At 40.3% G+C, this 24,616-nt stretch overlaps 2 protein-coding genes and 1 long non-coding RNA gene across 5 annotated transcripts in view; 1 reads left to right on the top strand and 2 right to left on the bottom strand.

Moving 5' to 3' along the window:
- Positions 1-1,008: 1,008 nt before the first annotated feature.
- FAM217A (family with sequence similarity 217 member A) lies at positions 1,009-9,638 on the bottom strand. The gene is given in 7 exon segments (XM_058733145.1): positions 1,009-1,410; positions 1,413-2,479; positions 4,857-4,924; positions 5,638-5,651; positions 5,812-5,896; positions 7,764-7,851; positions 9,353-9,638. Coding segments are annotated over 7 exon segments (1,473 nt in total). The 5' UTR covers positions 9,358-9,638; the 3' UTR covers positions 1,009-1,264.
- A 3,887-nt stretch (positions 9,639-13,525) lies between these two features.
- Positions 13,526-15,965, bottom strand: LOC131513850 (uncharacterized). The gene is made up of 2 exons (XR_009262832.1): positions 15,613-15,965; positions 13,526-14,077 (listed from the first exon to the last, which is right to left on the bottom strand). It is a non-coding gene; the product is annotated as an uncharacterized LOC131513850 (long non-coding RNA).
- A 43-nt stretch (positions 15,966-16,008) lies between these two features.
- The window catches only part of LOC131513849 (testis expressed protein 56-like), a 26,520-nt gene continuing 17,912 nt past the window's right edge, over positions 16,009-24,616 (top strand). The window contains exons 1-2 of one of the 3 annotated variants that reach the window (XM_058733150.1): positions 16,009-16,323; positions 20,408-20,606. In XM_058733150.1, coding sequence (XP_058589133.1) covers positions 16,131-16,323; positions 20,408-20,606 — 392 coding nt within the window. In that variant the 5' untranslated portion in view covers positions 16,009-16,130. The remainder of the gene's footprint in view (positions 16,324-20,407; positions 20,607-24,616) is intronic. The other 2 variants (XM_058733149.1, XM_058733148.1) reach the window with 2 other exon arrangements.

Below are 24,616 nucleotides of genomic sequence, written 5' to 3'. Positions count from 1 at the left end.
CATTTTGCATCAAGTTTTTCCTTCAGGTTTTTCAAACTGGGATCCAAGAACCACCTGCATTAAAATCACTTGGGAAGTTTACCAGGCAGGTTCCCTGGCCCCACTCTCAAAAGATTCTGCGGTAGAACCCAGGACTCAGCTTTTTTGTTTCCCTGATTCTTAGGTGCAGTAAGTTGTGTCCATCACATAGTCCCCCTGCCTCCAATCCCCACACACTTTTTTAAATAAGAAACTTCAGCTGTTTGAGTTTCAACTAACCAGGGTTAAGACTTCCAGCAACAAAGAACTTTGGGGAAAAGTTCCACTAACAGATTTTGGCTGCTCTTGTGGACAGCAACCTTTTCTCATTTTCCCTTTGACATTTTAAAACTACTTAGTCTGGGCGCCTGGGTGGCTCGGTTGAGCGTCCGACTTCGGCTCAGATCACGATCTCGCAGTCCGTGAGTTCGAGCCCCGCATCGGGCTCTGGGCTAATGGCTCAGAGCCTGGAGCCTGCTTCCGATTCTGTGTCTCCCTCTCTCTCTGCCCCTCCCCCGTTCATGCTCTGTCTCTCTCTGTCTCAAAAATAAATAAAATGTTAAAAAAAAATTTTTTTTTTAAAATAAAACTACTTAGTCTGAGTGGAAGAGGGTTGTTTCGTGTCTACAACTATAGTCTCCAAGGGAACTGATCTTGCTTTCATGTATATGACCAAGGACCTGGGAAAGGAACATTTTTTAAGATTCACAGGAGGACCCAGGGGCTCTCGCATATTAACTTAACAAAATAGCAAGTATTTTAGCTTTTAATGGCCAAGCAAATACTCAAAATATTGGTCAAAATGATAGACAAAGGAGATTTGTAGAGGCAGTAAAGGAAAGAAAAAAGGAACCAGAGTGGGAAGAACTAAAAAGAGGTAACTACACTCTTCAAACTATAATAGAACACAAAATATACCAGCAATAAGTTGATTATAGCGTTCGTTGATGATGGAACTACATTAGGAAACCATCACAACAAAAGAGAATATTCTTTTGAAAAGAACAGTTTACTAAGTGAAACATTCCTTTGAAACATAACATGCAAAAGATTGCCAAATATGTCAGTATGGAAGCCCTTGAATTTATATTTACACATCTCAGCAATGATTTTTACAAATTCCACTCCACATCAAATCAAGTTACTCATGCATGTGTGTAATACCTGTATCTCGGAATGATGAACCACGTTTTAGCCAAGCTTCTTGGAAACAGATTTGCTCACATTGAGATGTATGAAAGAAAAGTTATTTTTGGTCAATAGGTGAACACTTATCCTTAGCTGTAAAGGAAGGTGATAAACAGTTTAGCTTCTGAATATAGAATGGTCTGTTCAGTGCTATGTTTTTTTGATAAAGTTTCTTTTTGGTCCTTGGTACCTTAATTTCTTCTGATTTTCGGGAAAAGACAGAGGTATAGATGAGACTGGTATTGGAGACTTCGGTGGCAGACATCTTGTTGAGACCATTTTAACCAATGATTGAGTTGTTTGGAAAGGAGTAGGCTTGGTTGCGAGTTCTTGGCATGGATTTAAAATGGAGCTTTTGAGATTCCTAAAGTCATCACAAGTTGCAACCAATTGTTTGGTGGTGGATGAACTTTTTAGAGATGTTGGTCTAGAATTCCATTTATATTTGCCAGCATTGCTCCAATTCCATTTTGAAGCATTTTGTTCAAGCTTGCAAGATCCAGAATTGCTTTTTCTTTTTTCACGACTTTTATCTACACACGTCGTCTGAAGACTCAAAGGGTCTGAAAGTTTGGGCTGTCTCACTTTGGGTATAGCTTTAGAGGAAGAGGGTCGTTCAGTAGCTGCCAGAGTACAGAAGGTAGTTTGTAGTCTGGGCCTCTCTTTTTGGATAGTCATGTGTTGCAATCTTTCCATTTCTAGTAAACGAGTTATCAGACGTTCAACAGAGCTTTCTGGAGGTTCTACTGTCACTTTCCAATTTTCAGATTTTGAAAGGGCTAATTTGCACAAGTCCAGGGTATTGAAAGGAGAAGGGAGAAAATCAGGATATGGAAATACTTCACTTGGTTCCTCTGTGAAAGATTCCTCAACGTTTACTATTGTTTCTGGCTTTAAGTTCAGGTCCATCTTTTTAAAGTAGCTGAGCAAACTATCACTTGCTTTTTCATTTTCTGATAAATCACTTTCATCTGTTAAGTTTTCTTCCACACTGCTGTTTCCATATTTCAAGTTCCAATTTAAAGCAGGTAAAGTTTCACCACTATTGTTTTCTATAGTTGAACATAAATTAATATAAGGCTCATTTCTGTCCTTCAAAAAGTCTCCATCAGCATAGGGCCAGCAGAGAACCGATGGTATCTGCAGTCCAGGGTAAGAACCAACTTGCTTCTCAACTGAAGCACTTGTTACAAGTGCGTGGTTCAGAGTAAAGAGCCTTATGGGATTATTGGTTACATTAAAGCCAGTTTCCACGGAAGATTTTCTGAAATCCCTTCAAAAAATGATTTAGTTAATGAATGGTTTGTTGACTGGAATTAAAATGCTATTAAAATAATCAAAAAGTAAAATCATCAAAGACTGGTTAATGTTTAGTTTCCAATGGCCTATGTGTATCTATCTGTAACTGACAGATGTTAACTCCCAAATATGCTCAAGTACATAAAACTATATACATTTTTAAACGTATAGATTAGAATATTAACTGGATATCCCTGTGTGCATTCACAGGAAACTAGATCGTTATACCCACAAATGGCTGTGTCTATGAATGGTCACTGGGTTGAAAGTGGCTAATTACATCTATTTACCTATGAATAGATTGTATCTGCACTGATGATGTCTGAGAAGGGGGCTATCCAACTCAAACTGAAATTGCATTGACATGTTTATGACCCAGGATTAGATAAAAGGAAGCTCAAAGAATGTAATTAGGTTACTCAATAAAGCCTTCTACATTAGCCATTGTGGTCTAAAAAAAATTATGCCCATATAAAAGGAAACAAAACAATGTTCATCAAAAACTATCCCATAGTTAAAAAAAAAAAAAGGAACCATACAGGTAAAAAAAAAAAAAAAAAAAAATTATCCCATTGTAATTTTCACCTGGAAGTGCTCTTTTATTTTATGACTAATGCTTCTAGGTATTATATTAGAATGAAAACTGCATACGAGCCAGGCCATGGAACACTGAGTTTATAATAGTTCATTTTTTAAAGCTTACTAGAAGTACTGACATTGAAAGAGTTGAAGCATTAATTGACATCTAAAGTCTCATTATCTTCTTGCTTCTTTTAATGCCAGTTTATATTAAAGACAGCAAAGTATTCTTGAAGGATTTTGAAAAATACTTTTATTTCTACAGAAAAGAGTAAAAATTTATTTCTTTAGCTAAATATTAGTTATACCGACTTGCCTTTATAAAACCACAGGAAAGTCTCCTGAAATCTACAATTGATGACAGACACAATCCACGTTGTTTAGTGAAAAGAGCATGGAATCTGGGAGTGGGGACCTAGGTTTGAATCCCTTTGCCACCAGTGATCAGAATGGTAAGGACAATACCGACCTTGAGGTGGTCTGAGAAGCAATTACATGAACGTACTTTGCAAAATGTTAAACCCTAAATTAAAAATACTACTTTTATTCTCTTCTTGATGGCATATTGAAGAGAAAAATCTCAGTAATAAACTATTTCATTGATCCTGGGCTTCCAACTCTGCAACATCTTAGGCTTTCCCAGTATAAATAGCAAATACCTATCAAACACATTGTTCTGCTTAGTCCCCAGGAGACAAGCACTTTTATTGTTTACCTTTTATGGGTAAGGAAGCCGAGGCAGAGTGGTTAAGGTCATACATGTGGTAAGTGGTAGAGCCAGAGTGGTGGGACCGGATGTTTGTAATCCTACCCACTGCCCTCTGCTGACTCAATTTGTTTGCTCTGTGTTAGTGTGATACAATTCAATTCATTTCATTTGACCTCTTACCTTGAAATCCTTGTTCCCAGCTGAGTTCCTTCTAGTAAAAGTAGCCTTTCTATCCCCCTCAGCACCGACATTCCCTTAGGGCATTAGTCACTAGGGTCCCTTTAGCATTTCTTGGATTCACACCTTGAATTTCAGCTTAGGGGAGTTTCATCCTGAGTCTCACAGAGGTAAAGTCCTCTGGGAGACTGCTATCAAGTGAGCCACACCCACTGTCAAAACTGGGCACAAAACTGAGGAACAGAACTCAGGATCTCCATGAAACAACACACTGTGTGTAAAAGTGACCCAGGGTTCAATAAATGTAATCTCCACATAGTAGTACCCTGTGTTTGTAAGAAGCATTCTAGCTGGTTCTGATGGATGCTTAAGTTTAAGAACCAAAAAATAAGTAAAGTCTGAGAAGTGATACACTGTAGTGCTAATGAGCATGAACCAAGCTCTTCTTACATCCTGTTTCTACCATTCCATTCATTGTATGACTTTGGGCAAGTTACATATCTTGTCGCCCTGACTCAGTGTTCTCATCTGTAAAGTAGGAATGCTGACACCAGTACCTTATACATAAGGGATGGAAATCATTCTTGCCCCATGGACTATTATTTTCCTGTTACAGTTTATTTTCCCTTTGATGAGAAGCCCAAACTCTATCCATATAAACTCTCATTTAAGGGCACAGAAATTCTTAATTGCCCATACACTGATGATCTCTGTAGTGTAAGCCAGCCACTTCCTAGTTTAGAGTTTCTATAATTCCCCCATATTTATATGCAATACTTTTTCTTCAGGTTGTTTTTCTTCCTAGTATCTAAGATGAATAGTTAACTCATTGTATTTAGATATATTTCACTAATTTATGGGTTTACAAAAATAAATATTCTCTCACCTGTTCTCCATGGTACTTCCTTCGTTAAGAGGATAACTCCATAACTGAAACATCCCTTGCTTACTATTCTGATAACAGAAAAACCATGGACAACATTTTAGTAACTGAATGCATTAAAAAAAATACTTTAGGAGTATGATGAATAAAATCCCACCTGTGTTCTTTTGTGAGCATGCTCTGACAAATTAAGTTCTAGCATCAGTTGCTCTATTGAAATTTCCAAATGGTTCTATAAAGCAGCAGAAGACTTTTAAACGCAAGACATCTCTGTTCCCTGCTCTTGTTCTAAGACTGTATAATTCTTGTTCTAACCAAGAATCATTTGTTTTTACTGACTTCAGCAGGAACTGGTATAATCTGTTGCAAGTACCAGCTAAACAGTATTAACTAATAAGCCTTGAATATCATTAAGATTTACTGATAGTTAAGTGTTTTATATCCTGATCAAAAAAAGTAAATGAAAGATTAATTTCTTCACTACTTCAACTACTTAGTTGAAATGAACCATTTCAATTGCTTCAATAAATCTCAAGGGCTGAAACTACTTCTCTTTTGGCAATGTTAATTTCCATTTATGGTATTATTATATTGAAAAATACATAATAAAATATTAATTTAATGACCAGTTTGCAGCCCTATAGAACAGAAAAGGCTTTGACTTGTTTGAAGAACTCTACGGAAATGAAATTGATATTTTTAAAGAAAAAAATTTTTAATGAGCATACATGTAATTTTAAAATAATGTTTTGTGAATTATTTAAAACCAAACATTTATCCTTACCTTGTTAATTGAACCTGAAAGAATGTGTATGGAAAAAATGACAATTAATAGTTACATAAAACTGGTTGCATTAAAAACAAACCCCCTTTAATATAAGTGGCTATTTGTATTACAAGTATGAATATAAATTTTTAATATTTATAAGTATAAATACATACATCTAGGATTTCTTACCACCTGTTGCACTATCCTTTCCAGGTGGGAGATTTTTATTTTCAGGAGCAGGTATTTCTGAATCCAAATTCCAGTGACACAAGTTCTAAAACAATATTTGTTTTAGGATAAACAATGTTAAGAACACTTTAATAAAAGCTCAAGTACATAATTTTTCATGTCTGTAGATAAAGTCTGACAAAAAGCACAAAGTTTCTTGACCCATTGTCCCTCCTATAAGTACACTACCAGCATTTTTGAGAAGCAGGTAGTATTCTCTTATCAAACTGTTAACAACTTGATGACACCTATTAGGAAATAGAAAGGCTTTTATAATGATTTATGGCTTCATTCCCATTTTGTTAAAAATAATGACACACAGGTTTTCAAAAATGATTTTAAAAATACAATAAAATATCCAGTTCTGTGTGTCCCTGGTACACCATGGCACATTGGCCAAATTTTCTGTATCCGAACACGGGATCTGATATCCTATAAACTCTTTCCATCGACCAAAAAAATTCTCTAATCCTCACATCGTACTCAACACTGACAAACTCACCAATCATTCTAGACTCCAGATATTGAAAAAACACTCAGGAAGTATTCAAAAGCAAGTCAAGAAATGAATAGGGGAAGATATTAATATGTACTGAATATTTTATTTTCCAGACATTGTGCTATGCCATGGGTGGGGGGGGGATGTGGGATGCGTGTAGGAGAGGATTGTAACAATTTATCTTGGAATAGGAAAAATGAGGAGGTGGAATTTATTTATTTTTTTTTTAGTAATTTTTTAGGAGCAAACTCAGTTATTTCCTATCTCAAAATAAGAAAACCCTTTGTAAATTAAACTCTAAGCAATACACAAATAAAACATTAGGTGTCATCCCAAAACTAAAAGAGGAACAGGGAGAATAAGCTTAAATACAGTCTGAGGATTTAACTGGCCCACAAGAAAATTATCTCCTGACAGGAAAGGTAGTTGAACATTGGGAAGGTAGCCTGCAGATTATCTTTCTCTGGAGGTTAATTCCCTGCTCCCTGAGATAACATGTAATTAGGTCTAGTCTCCTGAGAATCACCTGGGGACCTTTTTAAAACTAATGCTTGAAAAAAAAGTTACCACAAGTTCTGACTCAGTAGGATGAAGGTAAGGCTCAGTTATTTGTATTTTTAAAACCTCCCTGAAAGATTATCAGGCTTCTTTCAGCTCTGTGATCCTGGTCCACTAATGCACAAGAGAACATGTGAGAGAAACATCCTTACAGTGACACCTTAAAGGGAAGCTGTTAACTGTGGTTGAGGTCATCCAATAATATTAATATAGGAGCACCTGCGTGGCTCAGTGGCTTAAGCATGGGACTCTTGATTTTGGCTCAGGTCATGATCTCAGGGCTGGTGAGTTAGAGCCCTGGGATGTGCTCTGGGCTGACAATGTGGAGCCTGCTTTGGATCCTCTGTCTCCCTCTTTCTCTGTCCCTCCCACGCTCACGCTTGCACTCTCTCTCTCAAAAATAAATTTATTAAATAAGAGATTAATATAAACCAATTTGTCAACTGGTAAGGAAAGCTATTAACTCCGCACGACATCAGCGGGATTGCAAACTCCTTACAGGTTGGGAACGATTAGGCTCTTTGATATCCCACCTGCCTTACCAACACTTTTCACAAAGTTATGTGTGAGAAGATTTTACAAGGTGAGCACGGCCTGATGGATCAAGGTGGCATCTTTCACAAAGTCCAATTGCAACAGGAAGCGTTTTGAGGTTTGGAGGGAAGCTGGTGAATTTCTCCTTCATTAAGAGAAATAACAATTTTCCCTTTGCTATTAGTGCAAGTTCCCAAGAGGAACATCCCACACAAACCGCTCACAATGACAAAGCAGCAGGGGTCTCAGCAGGAAGACTCAGCAGGAGCTCTGTCTTAGCAAAGCAGCTGCCTAACGCTCAGGTCACTGCCACAGGCCGTACCTCCTGCGAGATGCTGGATGCACGCGGGGTGGTGCCATTGTTCTCTCCATTTCTTCTTCCCATTTTGCATCTCTGTTTCCTTAAAATCCTACACAGGTTGTGGGACATGCACAATAGATGGGTAAGGTATAACAGTGATTTTTTTTTTCAAAGCTTGTGCTTTGGCTCCTCATCTAAAGGAGGTTGCAAAAATGTTTAGAATGGAGGACAAAGGAACTATGAGGACAGGGAAGAGGTAACAATAGGAAATCAACCAGAAATAAGGTGCAAGCCAGACGAAAGAAAAAAGTACAGACAAAGCAAATTCTAAAATCTAACTGACAGAAGATTAGGAAATTAAGGTCTTAAGTGAGAAAGGAAACATATCAGATAGAAAGATAAAATACAAATTAGAGGGGCAATTGCATGGCTCAGTTGGTTAAGCATCTGACTCTTGATTTCAGCTCAGGTCGTGATCCCACAATTAGTGGGATTGAGCCCAGTGTCAGGCTCAGTGCTGACAGCTCAGAGTCGGCTTGAGATTCTCTCTCGCCTCCTCTCTGTCCCTCTCTCACTTGCACTCTCTCTCTCACTCTCTCTCAAAATAAATAAATACACTTAAAAAATACAAATTAGAGGGGCACTTTGGTGGCTCAGTCCGTTGAGTGTCCAATTTTGACTCAGGTCATGATCTCACAGTTTGTGAGTTTGTGAGCCCTGTTGGGCTCTGTGCTGACAGCTCAGAACCTAGAGCCTGTTTCAGATTCTGTGTCTCCCTCTCTCTGCCCCTCCCCCACTCCTGCTCTGTCACTCTCTTTCAAAAATAAATTAACATTAAAAAAATTAAAAAAAAAACAAATTAGAAAAAATACATCAATTATCTGGAACTCATAAAACAGGGCCAGGAACTCTTTGGCTTTTCATTAGGCAAAACAGGTGCTCCATTTGAAAGCCGGATGAACCTTATAGCCCCCCATGCAGTTCTGGGGACACTAGAAGGCCCAAAGGACCAAACGCTATTTTCCATGCCCAACTATCATGGTTTCTAAGCCCACTACTGTATAAGGTAGAAGTATCAGAGAACATAACAGACAAGACAATCACTGGGCTAATGTATGACTATGTGGAATCACAAATTAAAGCCACCGCAGTAATCAGTATATTTCTTAATCATTTACAATTTATTGTCTCCTAGAAGGAGAGGCAGATCCTGAAGAAATAGAAGAGTACAATTCAGGTATCGATCCACCTGCTCCATGCCAGGCCCTGGGATGGAACAATGAAGGAAGAGGAAGGAGTTTGCTGAATAGGTGGCACAGCCTGGGGACCCCCCAAGTGTATGCCACGGAGTAGGGCCTGGGGTGCCTGGAAAAGGCTACCGCACCTGGAGGAGGGGCCCAGAGACAAGGAGGCCTTTGTGACAAAGCTTCGGCGAAAGGAGCCTCAGGACAGGAAAGCAGGGAGAGAGGTGCAGGTGGGAGGCACAAAGCCCGCTAGTGAGCTACCCCTCCTGACCCTTCCTTCCCGGGCCGGGGGTGGCTCGGTCCGGGGCACGGAGCAGGTGACAGCAGGTGGGGCTCGCGGGGGCGCCCCGGGCCGCGGCCTCTTACCCCATGGCGCCGCAGGCCCACGTGTCGTCGTCGGCGTCGTCCCCGAAGGTGCTGCTGCTCCGAGGCCCGGGTCCCTCCGCGTGCGGGGCGAACGGCTTGACGGGCGCCCCCTCGGACTCGGCCTTCCTGCAGCGGGAGGACAGGGGGGGCAGCGGACGGCGGCTGGCCGCGAGCGCGGCCCCCTCGGCGCTGGACGGCCTGCGGGGCGCAGGGGCCCAGGCCGGGCCCAGCGAGGCCAGCCTGGGCTGGGGCTGCGGCTCCGCGGGCCTCCCCAGCGGCCCGGTCGCCCGGCAACTACCATCGAGCGGAGGCGCTCGCGACGGTCCCACGTTCCACCGGGGCCACCGGTATTCCGGGGCCGCGGGCCGGTCGGGGACCGCCTGGGCCCAGAGCCTTCTGGGGGTCGCCAGGCCTCCAGCCCCTCGGGACGAGCCGCGCCGCCAGGGCAGTGCCTTGAGTCCGGGCCCCTGCGCCCCTCCGCTCCTCCTCGCGGGCGGACAGGCGCACTCAGCCATCGCAGGTGGAGGGGCCGCCCCGAGGCTCCGCAAGGGCGGAGGTCACGGCCGCAGGGACTTCTCGGGCCTTCCTGGGCCCTGGCCCTGACCCTGACCGTGAGCTAAGAGATATCCGCAGGTCCCTGGCACCTGTTCGAATGAAGCCAGGGGGTCGGGCTGGCTAAATGTACGTATGTGCACGGATATATGTACAATTCTATCCATGCTTATAATATGTAAATTTAATTAAAATGGAAGAAGGAAGGTATCCCAGCTGAGAGCAAGCCCACCTCTGGTGGTTCCAGATCAGTCATTGGTCTTACAACAGAAGAACAGAAGCTGATTTTTTCTTTTTCTATCTAGGATAAATTTAGATGATAGGAGACCAGTTTGGCCCTCCAAATGTATATCTCTTACTTCAGTTCCATGAAATCAATGTGTGGGGTGGGAGAGGAAGGAGCGTGTATGCATATATATGATATGGATATATTATTATATGTGCAGTATTGTGTATATACATGTATAACAAGTAAATATGTAAGTGAATATTTACATATTTATGGCTGATATATGTGTATGAGTAAATGAATAAAGATATATATGTATAAATAACATATAATAATATATAAAGATATATGTGTATAAGTAAAGAATGTTTAAAGAAATCAGCGATATTCTTTATAAGAAAGCATTGACATTTGAGAAAGACATTTTTGCAATCCTTTGCTGATGATACTATTGCGTTCTGTTGGGTTGAACATCCAACTATAGATTCGAACCCCAAAATGTTTCATTAAGCATCTAAATGCACTGGTTCTTAACATTTGGGGGGAAGAGATGTCATGCTCCTTTGAGAGTCTTCCCAGAAAATGCACATATAAACCAGATGTCCAACAGAATTTCAAGGGTTTGTCAGCTCTTGGAACTCCCACCCCCACCCCCTGCCCAGAGGTGTCTGTCTCCTTCTTCTGCATGTCCATTTTCCTCTCAGAAAGGCCTTTCCTGCCTCGGCTTTCAAGAAGCCTTCCCACCCACTTTACTCTTTCATAAGACCCTATTTTTATTCTTTCACTGTATGCCTCACAGTCTTGTTAATCTTGTGTGCTTTTCTATTGCCTGTCTCTTCCCATTGGAGTATAAAGCTCTGTGAGGGCGGAGGCCTTGACTGTCTAGTTCACTGATCTACCCTATCACTTTAAAACTGTGCCTAGCACATAGTAGAAGGACAATAAATATAAGAGAATGAATTTCACATTGGCCTCCTTGAAGTCTCCCTCTTAGGCTATGTCCTCCAGACTGTTTTCCATACTGCTGTTATAAAACATAGACCTGCTCTAATGCCTTCCTAATCCCAAAGAATGAGGTCCAAATTCTGTAGCCAGGCTTTAAGTATCTGCTTATCACTCCTGGTGCCTGCATGTCCAACACCTCAGACATTTTGCAGTTTTCTTAAACACTCTCTCTCTGCCAGGACATACATCATTTTTCTTTTTCTTTAATAGTTCCTCCTTTTTTTTCTCCTCCCCCCTTTTACCTGCCTAGTTAAGTCCTATCCATATAAATCTAGTTCACAAATCATCTTCCTTAGCCCCTCAGGAAGAATAAATTGCTACCTCTTCCAAGATTCTTCATTTGGGTTATTCTGATTTGCTTACAATTCCCTACTCACTGTTACATTCTAATTCTTCATTTCATTCATATCTCAGTCACTATCTTTTCAATGCCTTAAAGACAAGGCCTGGACTTATTCTATCTGGCCTGGTCCCTGGCATATAGTAGGCATGCAATAAATATTTGAATCAATTTAATTACTCCACAAATAACATTTGCTAGAAATAACACTTGCTAGGATAGGGTTCCCATGTGGCAGGCATAAGGCTGAACATTTTATATAGATTATGTAGATTAACCAATTTAATACTTCTAATAACACGATGGGAATAGTTATTCCTATTTTATAAATTGGTAACCTGAGCCTTAAATATATTGTTTTCCCAACTTACAATTATTTTAAAAATAGTGAATTGGGTAAATATTTAAGTCCAGATACTCCCAGATGATACTTTCTACAAATATATTTAGCTGGGAAATTTTTTTTTCTGCTGTCGGGATAGAAGACAAAAATGATGTGTGTATATGTGCACGTGGGCATGCACATCACTTTTCTAGCTCACACATCTCCTGTCTTCCTTGGTTTATGTTTGTTTCTGTGTTTTCCTTTTGTTTCAGAACATGAATTCCTTCCCAATCCCTTAAGCTCCCTCAGATTTGTCATCCTTAAATACATCCTCTAAGATTCTTTTTTTTTTTTTCTTGACAGGACATATTTCTAAAAACCTTCTTATCAATTTGACTCTTCCCCCCTTTCTCTGGAGATTTTTTTAATGCTTTGACATTAGCATAAAAATCATGCCCCCCCCCAATCACTTGTTGAATTGATAGTTTTTAGTGCTACAGGTTTATAACTATAGTCACAGCAAAGTCCCTGGACACTATCTATATGGGAGCCCCAGTCTAGGTGGCGAGGAGACAAGAGAAAAAGTGTGAAATGATGTGCCAGTGTGAAATCTAAGGGAAACAGCTAAGAGAATCACACCCTCTCCAAATCCCTCAGTCTGGTTTGGCTCTAGTCCTGCCTTGAGAGCAAGGGGATTTATTGGACAGGGGTTTTCCATAGTAGCTCTGACGCAGCTCTAACATCACTCCTTAGCCCAACAGAGTGCACTTTCCTTATAGGCCATCCCAAGGCCACTCCAGGAATTCAGATTTTAGTGGCAGCATCAGACTTGCCTTACTTTAACACTTCTTTAGCTAATCCAGTGAAGGAGGGTAAGGGAGATGTTCTATGTCTCAGGGCATTTAACAAGCTCTTACATTCATTGCAATGGAGGTGGTCTGAATTGGTGGAAAGAAGGAACGCCTTGGGCCAATCACTTGGCAGGTAAGCATGGCTTGCTGATCAAGTCAGTTTCTCCTACTATGACAAAAGTGACAATTTTGACCAACAGAAAACTATTTTGGAAAGCCCTTTAACATACATTCCTTTTTGTCGTCCAGAGTTATGTAAAGAGATGTCAGTGACAACACTGCTTAGCTTCTAATGATTCTTCAGGGAAACCCTTCTATTTCCATTCACCTCTTTCAAGACCTTTCATATTTTTACATTACTCATGTATTTGCCTCCACTTCCCTTTATTCTTCCCTGCTGTATGGTCAATGTCACAGCTGGTTATTTACTGCAGTGGAATCTCGTTCAGTGTAATTATGTAAATATTTTCAGAAAGTCAAGGCCATATTTTCTAATTAGTAATATGCATTTTTGTTCCCAAGTACACGAGATGCTATTCAGTGGGAAACATTTCAGTTCAATTCTGGGCGATTTGTATTTAGTGTATGATTTAGATAACTAGTCCTTTGCTTCTCCTTTTCTCCTGCTTTCCCAGCTCCTGCTTTCTGTTTCAGCCATAGCCAATTATATTCACCCCAACTTAGGACTCCATTTCTGTGAGCCTTTACCTTAAATGTCCTAACTTTCTTGGATTTGTCTAATTTCTTTTTAGGAAATAATGTATAAAAATATTTTTTTGGTTAGAAGTTGCATTTCTCTTTTAAAAATTAACCTTGAACACTTTGCTCCCTTATGTGGGAGACCACCATTTTGTTGCAAAAACATAAAAAATCTTGTTTAAGACCTATTTATTCTTAGAACAAATGTGATAGTGATCCATAGGGATATATTTCCAAAAGCTAAGCAGGTACCTTCACAAATTCTACACCTGTATATGTTGCAGCCCATACTGTTGAATAAATTCTCAGTCATATATGTCTACCTATATTTAGATTTTCCTGCAAGACTAGATTTCTGCAGTTTGCATAGCTTTATGGCTTCCTGTCCTTCAGATGCCTATGCTCTTAGCCTTGTATCCCAAATGTACTTTGAATGTTTAAGTTTCCGGAGCAGGCACCAGAAATGGTGCCAGGAAAGTTGTCGCTTAGGTCCTCATTCTGGTAGCTGGAGCCCTCCCACCTCATTTGCTTTGAACGGAACACTCTCTTTAGAACGCTTTCTTTAAGAAACTTGGAGATGATCTTTTCCCTTTGAACATTACTGAATATTTTGCCTTCTGGAAGCCAGCTGATCTTGTCACATCCACCATGGCAGAGGGGAAGGGGAAGGTGTTCGGGAGACACAACAGCCCTCTTTGGAACAAAAAAAGGAATTGCCGTTTACCTAAAAGTCATGAAGAAGAGATCAGCCTAACTAGAAAAACAACGCAGCGTCCTGCAGGTGCTGTGCTGTGGGATCAATTTAGTTAATAATACAGTGCTACTACCTGAGCGGCACAGCTGGCCCTTCATAGCAACTCATTGTCACAATAAGAAAGAAAGAGAGCACTGGCTTAGGAGGATTCTCTCTCATCTTTCTTTTGAGAAAATAATCATATATTACAAATGTGGTTTTGGAAATGTAGATTTTTTGGCCATGGAAGAACAGAATTGGAAATAAGCCAAATTCAAAACAAGATACAAACTAGAAGGATGTTTCGTCAGAGGACATTAGTTCTGTAGGGTGAGACCTGGCTGGCTGAGATCAAGATCACACAGCTAGTCAACAGCAGCGGGGCACCAGCCTCCGACTGCTGACCCTGGTCCTGAATGGTATTCTTTCCACTGCACCACACATAGAGTGAATGAGATGGATTCCTTGAAGCAGTCTTATCCATTGCAGAAGACATTTATCCATCAGAGCGTTTATTTAAAAATAAAATATAATCCCGTGGCCTACTTCTGATTTCAGCCAAGGTAAATAAGCCAAATAACTGGAAACATTCCATCAGTTGCTATTTAGAGCAATGATTAAGAACATATGGTGGGGATGAAAGGTATAGTACAGGGAATATAGTCAATGGTATTGTAACACTAATATATATATATATATATATATATATATGTCAACTTACATGCAATATATCACTTCCTTGGCCTGTAGAATAGCTTAAAACATGGTTCATTCTTTTCTATTTATATAAATAATATTTAGTGTAACATATTCAAGTTTGCTTGGAAGAAAGAAGTCTCCACCTATCAAAATATCCTACCCCCCTCACTTCCACAAGCTCCCTTCTGTCTCCAAAACACCCATGAAATCATGAGAATCACATTATATTTGAGTGATTCTGATTCTCTAACATATTTTAAATATATTCAAAGTAAACCCTTTTGTTGTTTTTTAAAGCCTTACTCTTCAAGTTTGCAAATTAAAAATTAATTTGCAAGTTCAGAAATAAAATTTTGTATCTTCTGCTCTGGGCACTAATGTATGACATGATATAACCATGATGCTACTGTGGTCCTGACCAAGGGCTTTGAAGTTTGTTAAGAAGCTGGCAAGCACTACCAGCTGGCTCGTAGCGTGCTTGGCTCACATGGATCTCCTCATTTCTGATCACTTTGCAGTGCGGTTGCCAGCCAGTTCATGGGATACAGCAAAGTGGTGACCCTGGCTCAGGTGGCGAAGCATGCTGAGGTTAAGGAGTAGCTAGAACAACCCTAACTGTTTGCATTTTGGCCTCAAATCTGGGAGGAGTTCTTGACACCTTCTACCTTGCTCAGGGCTATGCTATCAGCTATGGTGGGTCAAGATCATTTAGTACTTCTGCTCTGGGTCCACAGTGAGGACTGGCTTCTGTCAGTAAAGCTAGAATGGAGCATTTGGTTGACTCTATTAGTTCGGATAAGAGAATAAGAAGCAGGTTGGCCTCCTACCTGTGTTAATCTGGACATTTCCTCAGTTGTGGACAATGAAGCTCTTCACTCAGTTCAGCTTGAGGACTGTATGGAGGTAATCCCTTTCCCTCGGGGCCTAGTAGGTCTGTGGAGTCTCAATTATGTACACACAGACCTCCATGAAGTGCCAGATGGAAAATCAACACTGGATGTGTGCACAGTGGCTTCCCCTCTTCCCTTTAGGAAAGTACTCTGTTTGCCTCAGCTGTTGTCCACGTTCAGACAGGAAATGAGTTTCTGCCTGAAATCCCCATAAGAGTTGGCAAGATCTTTTTGACAGGCTGATTTCCTCTGGTTTGAACATAGGATGAGCATTCAGGGTTCCAGACTAAGATCTGGGCCATTGTGACTCTCAGAATGCTAAGTGATCTGAGACCAGAAAATAGATTCTGTGATACCTTCTCCGAGATGGAGGAAAGCGGGGAGAAAGAACAACTGTGGGGCACTCTACCCTTCTGATTCCTTATTTGTTCTTCTCTGTAACTCAGTGGGTCATCATGGGGACAGCCAAGAACAACCACACTGCACTGAAGCTTCCCCTCCTTGACAAACCCAAGACACAGAAAAACTATGCCCAACCTGAGGTTCTGTGTCACACCTTTGAGACCCTGTCTAACCTTCACAAACTGCTGCCAAATCATATGATGGAGACACTCTACTTCTACAAGAGGGAAGAGGACAAACAAAATTGTATGTGGGCAGAGGATGGGTGTGAACTCTGTTTAGTAAGCATATACTTCGTCTTGGTGTAAAACTGCCTCTACTTTTATTTATTTATTAAATTTTTAAATTTATTTTGAGAGAGAGAGAGCAAGCAGGAGAGGAGCACAGAGAGAGAGGGAAAGAGGGAATCCCAAATAGGCTCTACACATCAGCACAGAGCCTGATGAGGGGCTCAAACTCACAAACTGTGAAATGATGATCTGAACCCAAATTGAGTTCGTCTCATAACTGACTGAGCCACCCAGCCGCCCCCTGCCTCTGCTTTTACCATGACTAAGAACTGACTCTTTATATGGCAGGTGTGGTCAGTCCTTGACATGCTGATCATGCTGTGGGGGTCCATGCTCTCTGAGCTCCCTTCTTCCCTTTCGTTTATTGGACTGGTCTTTTATGAATCTAGTGAGGTCTGTCACTGTTCTTCAGGCAAAGTCTACCTGTGGGATGATGGAAAGTGGATTAAGTGGGAAATAATCTCTAAATTTACAGGTTCAGATTTGATTTGAAGATGAGTAAGGGAATGTCAAAGTTGAAGGTCAGGCTTCGAAGCTTATTCCTTTGCTCTATTTCCTGGTGTGCCTTCCTCCTACTGTTCCACCCCACAGAGAAGCCGGATATTCCCTCTCCCTCCCGCCCCCACCCCGCCACCAAGGATTATAAATGCCCCTCCCTTTCTGGAGTTTGGAGCAGCCCCCAGTCCTGGAATTCTCTCAGAGCTGTTTATAACTGGACTGATTCGCAGAATTGGGTGGGGCCTGCCTCCTGAAGTGTTTGTTCCTGCTTCAGTGAAAGACAAAGGTAGCTGGTAGCCACTTGTGCCCATGAATTTAGAAAGGAAAATAGCAGCTGCCACAGTGCTTAAGACACAGTCCTGGGGAGGAAGGTTTAATGGCAAATTTGTCCATTTATATTCTGGTTAGTCCCAAGTCCCTGAATGCACAGTATTGTGAATTGATCCCAATATCCAGATTACACTAAAGATTACATAAAAATAATCAAGGAAAATAAAAGCAACCTCCTAGAGTAGATAAATATAGACAGACAATTCACAAGATGAAATACAAATTATCAGTAAGCATGAACGCTGTTCAAACACTCTGGTAGTCAAGGAAGTAAAAGATAAATCAAGGCAATATTTTTTTAGGCCATCAGACTGGTCAAGTTTTAAAAGATCAGTACTGGTGAACATGTGGGGAAATTAATGCCCTCATAATCATTATTAGAATGCTATTGATTCAGGCTTTTTTGAAGATAATTTGAAAGTCTTTGCCGAAATTTAAAATGCATGTTACTGGCTTATTAAATGAGTTGAACTTGGCAAAGAATAAGTAGAAAATAATTTTCTTTTTTGTCATGGTTTCCCCTGTGACCATTCTGTTGCTCTTCAGTCATCATGTTTGGGTAAAATTACAAGCAGATCTCATAGGTTTCCTGGTCATATTCTGTTTAATACATCCTCCAGACCAGTTTTCTCAATGACTGGTACCAAACCAAAAAGTAGGAAATGGGAGGAAGTTTGAAGCTTTTGTATATTGTTTTTAACGCTTAAGAAGCTACCTCTCTTGGTTAATTCACGGCTTTTCCCCACAGATACTTTGGGAGGTTGCTTAGTTGGATGCAGTGAGGGGCAGGGAAAGCAGGAAGAGTGGATTCCACAGAAGGAGCGGGCTCGGGGAGGAGATGAGCGGGGCAGCTCTAGAAGAGGCATGTGTGTGTGCATGTGTGTGTGTCCGTGTGTGTGTGTGTGTATGTCCTGTTCATGTGCCAGCTGGAGACTTTTGTGTGTGCCTTAAAGACAGTTCTGAGGTGAAAAAGCAACAAGTCATTTTAAAGCCTCCAGTTTTAAGTTATCTATTTTCTGCTGTGTCTGGTACACACACACATTGGCTTGTGTACTGGTTTATATACATTATCTATGCTGATTTGTATTGTGATTACAAACTCATCCATCCATTCTTCAAACCATCCACCCATCTAACATGTACTGCATTCCACACATTAAAATAAGAAATTGGGGCACCTGGGTGGCTCAGTCAGTTAAGCATCTGACTCTTGATTTCAGCTCAGGTCATGATCTTACAGCTGTGGGATTGGGCCCTGCATTGGGCTCTGTGTTGGGCATGGAGCCTGTTTGAGATTCTCTCCCTCTCCCTCTGCCCCACCTGCCTCTCTCTCTCTCTCTCTCAAAAAAAAAAAAAAAAAGAAATCAAAAACCATTCAAAGCAGCTCACAGTCCAATATATCTAATTTTCATCTATAAATTTATAATCAATATCATTTTATTTCCAATAATTTCTGGAGGCATGACTATACTTTCTGTACTTTCTTTCAAAACCAGGAAACTTGCTTATAATTTCAGATAAGGCTGGCAGTAAGACTTAAATATTCAAAGTGAGTTCTGAGTTTTATCTTATTTTGGTGTGCAGTGCTAAATATAAATTTTATGCTGGAGAATATGAGAATTTGTTATATTTGTTAAATGTTATCCTTTCTAATTCATCCTTGATTACTTACATAAAGGATTTGAGGCAGTTTAGAATACCAAAGTATGTGTACACAAGACAATAAAAAACAATTCATTTAAGGCAAAAATTATTTTTAGCTGGATGTCATCAAATACCTGAATTGGGTTTATTATTTCGGTCAAATACTACATTTTGCTTCCAGGAGTGCCTGGGTGGCTCAGTTGTTGAGCCTCTGACTTCGGTTCAGGTCATGATCTCACAGTTCATGGGTTCAAGCCCTGCATCAGGCTTTGTGCTAACAGCTCTCAGAGTCTAGAGCCTGCTTTGGATTCTGTGTCTCCTCTCTCTGCCCCTCCCCTGCTCACTCTCTGTCTCTCTTTAACATAAATAAACAGTAAAAAAATATAAACAAATAAATTAGCTTCCAAATTCTGACAACCAAAGCAAACCATGCTATTCCTATCATTAGGGTGTAAGGGCTTCTGAGTTCGGCATCCCTGCCCCCACCCGCCATGGGATCCTGAGCTAAAACTGCTTCTAGGAGCAGTATGTGAATGCTGTCTGGGCCAGGCCCGAGACCACTGGGCAGGAGCCCCAGATTTTTTTTTTACTCACTTAGAATGATTTGCAGGCCTCTAAAGATTGATCTGTTAATCATTACATCATTTAGATTGCCAAGAGATGGCCTCTTGAGTCAATTCTTGGTTCTTTGGAGTCTGTGCCAATTACCCTGTCTGGGATGGACCATCAGTGGTTCAGTCTGAGAAACAACAGAGGCTGGCTGAGTTGGGAACTAATTTCTATGCAGGGTCACCCTGAATCACTGGGGTTCAGTTTCTCTTCTTGCATTAGGTTGATCACGGCACTCTTATTTTCTAATACACCCAGCTGCATTGCAGAGCCACTCACAGTGTAGCCGGCAAACTGGTTTTGGTTCTCAACTTGTTACCAGTTGGCAAAGAGAGAAGCTTACACTACAGTGTATGTATGGTGGTATGTCACCAAATCCACCATGCAGTTCTACTGACTTCCTTTCTTTCCCTCCCTCTCTCCCTTCTTCTCTCCCTCCTTGCCTTCTCCCTCCCTCCTTCCCTCTCTTCCTTTCTTTTGGTAGCAGGACTGTTTTGATGAAGGAAGCAGTATAGTGAATTATATTCTGGCACAAGCTCTTTGTCCCACAGCAGACGAGAGATTTGGTTAGGGGCCAAACACGGGCAACGTGAAGTGGTGGATGTGATGTAAATACAGGGTATGGTTAATCTCTCTGAAGATCGAAATAATGGAACAGTAAATTGCCATTAATTTGAGAATCACGCACAAATTACTTAAACAAACTTCAATATTTGTGGTGGTACCAGCACATTGGTTTGTTCATTCATTTATTTATTTGTTGTGCATCTATTAGATGTCTAGGACCAGACTAAGGTCTGAATGTCGTCAAGTAATACTTTTGCAGTGAAGGAATGGCAGAGCTCAATAGCAATTATTAAATGGTATAAATATTCTTTCTGAAACTAATGCCATGTTACTCTTGCTATGCAAAGATGGAAAGGAACACTGAATCGTATGAATGTTTATTCTATTACTAGGTCGGAATTCTGAATTCTCTGGCTTAGAAAGGATCTTAGCAAGACATCAGTTTCCAAAAGAGATTAATCTGACTCCCAATCCAAGTAGCATGCCCCTGTGGAGAAGAAAATGCATCAACAGTGCAAATCGTGGGTGGAAGAAATGTCAGTTGTGGAATAAAAGCCTTGAGGAACCTCCGATGTCAACCATAGTTGTCAGGTAGCATCTACTTTTTTTTTTTTTTTTTTTTTTTTTTTTTTATTTTTGGGACAGAGAGAGACAGAGCATGAACGGGGGAGGGGCAGAGAGAGAGGGAGACACAGAATCGGAAACAGGCTCCAGGCTCCGAGCCATCAGCCCAGAGCCTGACGCGGGGCTCGAACTCACAGACCGCGAGATCGTGACCTGGCTGAAGTCGGACGCTTAACCGACTGCGCCACCCAGGCGCCCCAGGTAGCATCTACTTTTAATGTGATCACAAACTCTTCATGCCTTAGCCAAAAAATGTCTTAATGTGCTCTTTGAGATGTATGATGAGCATGAAAACAAGCATTGCTATGTATAAAAGCATATAAGCCCCATTTTCTCAGAGACAAAACTTATGGAGACAAAATTCTGAGAGAGAGAGAACTCACGGAGATAGGAGGTGTGTAGGTCTCCCATGGGCCATTGCATTTCACGTTAGTAGGCAGACATCTAGCTGGGCTGGGCTGGCATTCTTGGGAGAGGGACTCAACTACAGAGCTATGGGGCTTTTATGCTGCATGAGTCAGGAAGCACCAGCGCACCCCTAGCATGACTAGGGGCCTAGGATACAATAGTATAAACAGTGGAACCTTAGCGTTATCTGTATAGTGTGCAGGTTTTACACTGACAGAACTGGGAGCCGTTTCAGGGTCTTAAAAATAAGGGCAATACAATCTCATCTGAAACCTCCCTGGCTCCTAGGGGCACCAGGGGGGAAGCAGGAGAGGGATGGTAGGTCTCAGACCAGTAGTAACAGTGGGGATGTAGAATTAGTTGGATTCTGGCACTTAAAGTTATAAGCTTTGGTTTCCTTGGAAAATTATCTTTGTTGGTACACTTCCTTCCCTGATAATGCCAGACAGAGGATGTTTCCAGATTTGTTTCTTCAGTATTGCTGCATGTATTACTATACAATACCTAATAAGTGATTTCTACATGTAGCACTTAGTAGGTATTCAAAAAATGTTGTTGCCAGGCTGACAGGAGAATATATAATTTTCTATAAAGACAGAGTTCTCTCTGCTTTGAAGGTAACAGGGAGAGATTTCCAGCTCATGAATTTTACCTGTACTGGAAGCTCCCACTTGGAAAGAATTTCCTTGTCTACATTTTCCCCCCAATGTCCTCAGTGGCATAACTTGACAATTGGATTTAAAAATCCATTTTCAATGAAGGCAAAGATATGTTATAAAAGAATTAGAATGATGGTATTTTCTTCTTGAACAATACAAGGCACTAAACTTGTGTTCAGATTAAGGATAGAAGTTATTTTAAGTGATGATTCCTGATTACTCAAGCTAAGATTATTTGACCATACTTTGGAGGCCTATAAAGAAAGAAAACAACAGTTTATACACCTCAATTTCAGGCCATAATGTCTTGATGTGAACTAATATATTTCACTTTACATCCTAGTTTGTTTGGTTTCTGAAAAATATAGCCAGATTGTTAGAACATAAGAAATGACATATTTATTCATATTTTCTTCTACAAACATTTATTTGCTTTTCTTAAAAACTAGGACTGGTAAAAGCAGGCATCTTTTCATTGTTCTTAATGTCAGGAAAAAATAATTCAGTATTTTGTTGGCTATTGGTTTTTGCAGGTTACTTTTATCAGTTGGAAGAAGTTCACTACTGTTGTTGGTTTGCTTAGTTTTTGTTATAATGGATATTGACTTTTGTCAAATGCTTTCACTGTATCCACCAAGTTGATCATATTTATCTTTTCTATTAATACGGTGAATTATATTGTTTTAAAAATATTTTTATCACGGTAGAATGTACGTAAAATGTTCTATTTCCCCCATTTTTAAAGTGTACAGTTCAGTGGCTTTAAGCACCTTTACACTGCTGTGCAACCATCACACCATCCATATTTCCAGAACATTTTCATCTTCCTAGACTGAAACTCTGCACCCATTAAACACTAACTCCTATTTCCTGGTCTCTCCAATTCCTGACAAACACTATTTTTCCTTTTGTCTCTATGGATTTGCCTAATCTAGATACCTCAAATCAGTAAAACCATACAATATTTGTCCTTTTGTGTCTGGCTTATTTCACTGAGCATGATGTCCTCAAAAGTTCATCATGTTGTGTGTCAGAAGTTCCTTGCTTCTGAAGGCCGAATAATACTCCATTGTATGTATATGCTACATTTTATTTTATCCAAACAAAACACCCAGCATTTATTGAAAAGATCATCTTTTCCCTATTGAATGGTCTTGGCACCTTTGTCAAAAATCATTTCATCATTAAAAATAAAGTCATGCAAAAGTTTATTCTGAGTTTTCTATTCTATTCCATTGGTTTATAATGGAATCATAAGATTATATATTGGAGCTCTAATATTTGGTGTGTTTATAAAATGTTAATACATGTTTATAATTGTTATATCTTCTTGCCTCATTGACCTTTTTACCATTACGTCTTTATCTATCGTAAGAGTTTTCTAGTCTCCTTTTTTTGTTTTTAAATGCGTATAGCCATCCCTGTTCTCTTTTGCTTACTATTTGCATGGAGTATTTTTTTCATCCTTTCATTTCTAACCCAAGCATGTCCCTAGATCTAAAGTGAGACTCTTGTAGGCAGTATATCATTGAATCCTGACTGGCTTTATTATCTATTCTATCAGTCCATGTTTTTTGGAGCATTTAACCCACTTGCATTTGAAGTAATTACTAATAGGGAAGCACTTACTTTTGCCATGTTGTTTTCTGTATGTTTTATATATTTTCCCTCATTTTCTCCATAACTGCTTTCTTTTGTGTTTGGTTGATTTCTTGTACCAACACATTTTGATTCTCTTTTCATTTCTTTTTGTGTATCTTCTATGGATATTTTCTTTGTGGTTACCATGGGGATTATATATAACATTCTAAAGTTGTGACAATCTATCTTAAATTGTTACCAACTCAACTTCAATTGCATAAGAAAACTCCCTTAGAGCTCTGCCCCGTTATTGATGTCACAAACTAAATCTTTACATATTGCATACCCATGAACATAGATTTATAATTACATCTTATGCATTTTTCTTTTAAATCCTATAGAAAATATGGGCTCCTGGGGCGCCTGGGTGGCTCAGTCGGTTGGGCGACCGACTTCGGCTCAGGTCATGATCTCGCACTCCATGAGTTCGAGCCCCGCATCAGGCTCTGTGCTGACAGCTCAGAGCCTGGAGCCTGTTTCAGATTCTGTGTCTCCCTCTCTCTCTGACCCTCCCCCGTTCATGCTCTCTCTCTGTCTCAAAAATAAATAAACATTAAAAAAAAAAAGAAAAAAAGAAAAAAAAAGAAAATATGGGCTCCTGGGTGGCTCAGTCAGTTAAGCATCTGACTCTTGATTTTGGCTCAGGTCATGATTCCAGGGTTGTGAGATCTAGCCCCACATCAGGCTCTGCACTGAGCGTGGAGCAGGCTTGAGATTCTGTCTCTCTCTCTCTCTGCCTCTCTCCCCTGCTCATGCTAAAATAGATAAAAACAAATGAATAAACAAGCAAATAAATCCTATGAAAATAAAAAGTGGAGTTGCAAACCCAAATATCAGAGTACGATTTTTATATTTGTGCATATATTTACCTTTACTGGAGAACTTTATATTTTTACGTGGCTTTGAATTACTATCTAGCTCGCTTTCATTTCAACTTGGATGCTGTTTAGTATTTCTTGGAGGGCAGATCTAGAAGTAATGAATGCCCAGGTTTTACATTGGAAGGTCTTAAATTTCTCCCTCATTTTTGAAGGGCAGTTTTGCCAAATGTAGAGTTATTAGTTGACTTTTTTTTTTCTTTTCCTTTCAGCGCTTTAAATGTATCCTACTGCCTTCTGGACTGCAAGGTTTCCGCTGAGAAATCTGCTCATTATCTTATTGGTGATCACTTTCTAAAATGATTTGCTTTTTAGGGCGCCTGGGTGGCTCAGTAGGTTGAGCATCTGACTTCAGCTCAGGTCATGATCTCACGGTTTGTGAGTTCAAATC

Source organism: Neofelis nebulosa, chromosome 6 (assembly GCF_028018385.1).
Source record: "Neofelis nebulosa isolate mNeoNeb1 chromosome 6, mNeoNeb1.pri, whole genome shotgun sequence".
NCBI classification, from domain to species: Eukaryota; Metazoa; Chordata; class Mammalia; order Carnivora; family Felidae; genus Neofelis; species Neofelis nebulosa.
The sequence above is the reverse complement of the archived record's forward strand: the minus strand, read 5'-3'. Positions and strand labels throughout refer to the sequence as shown.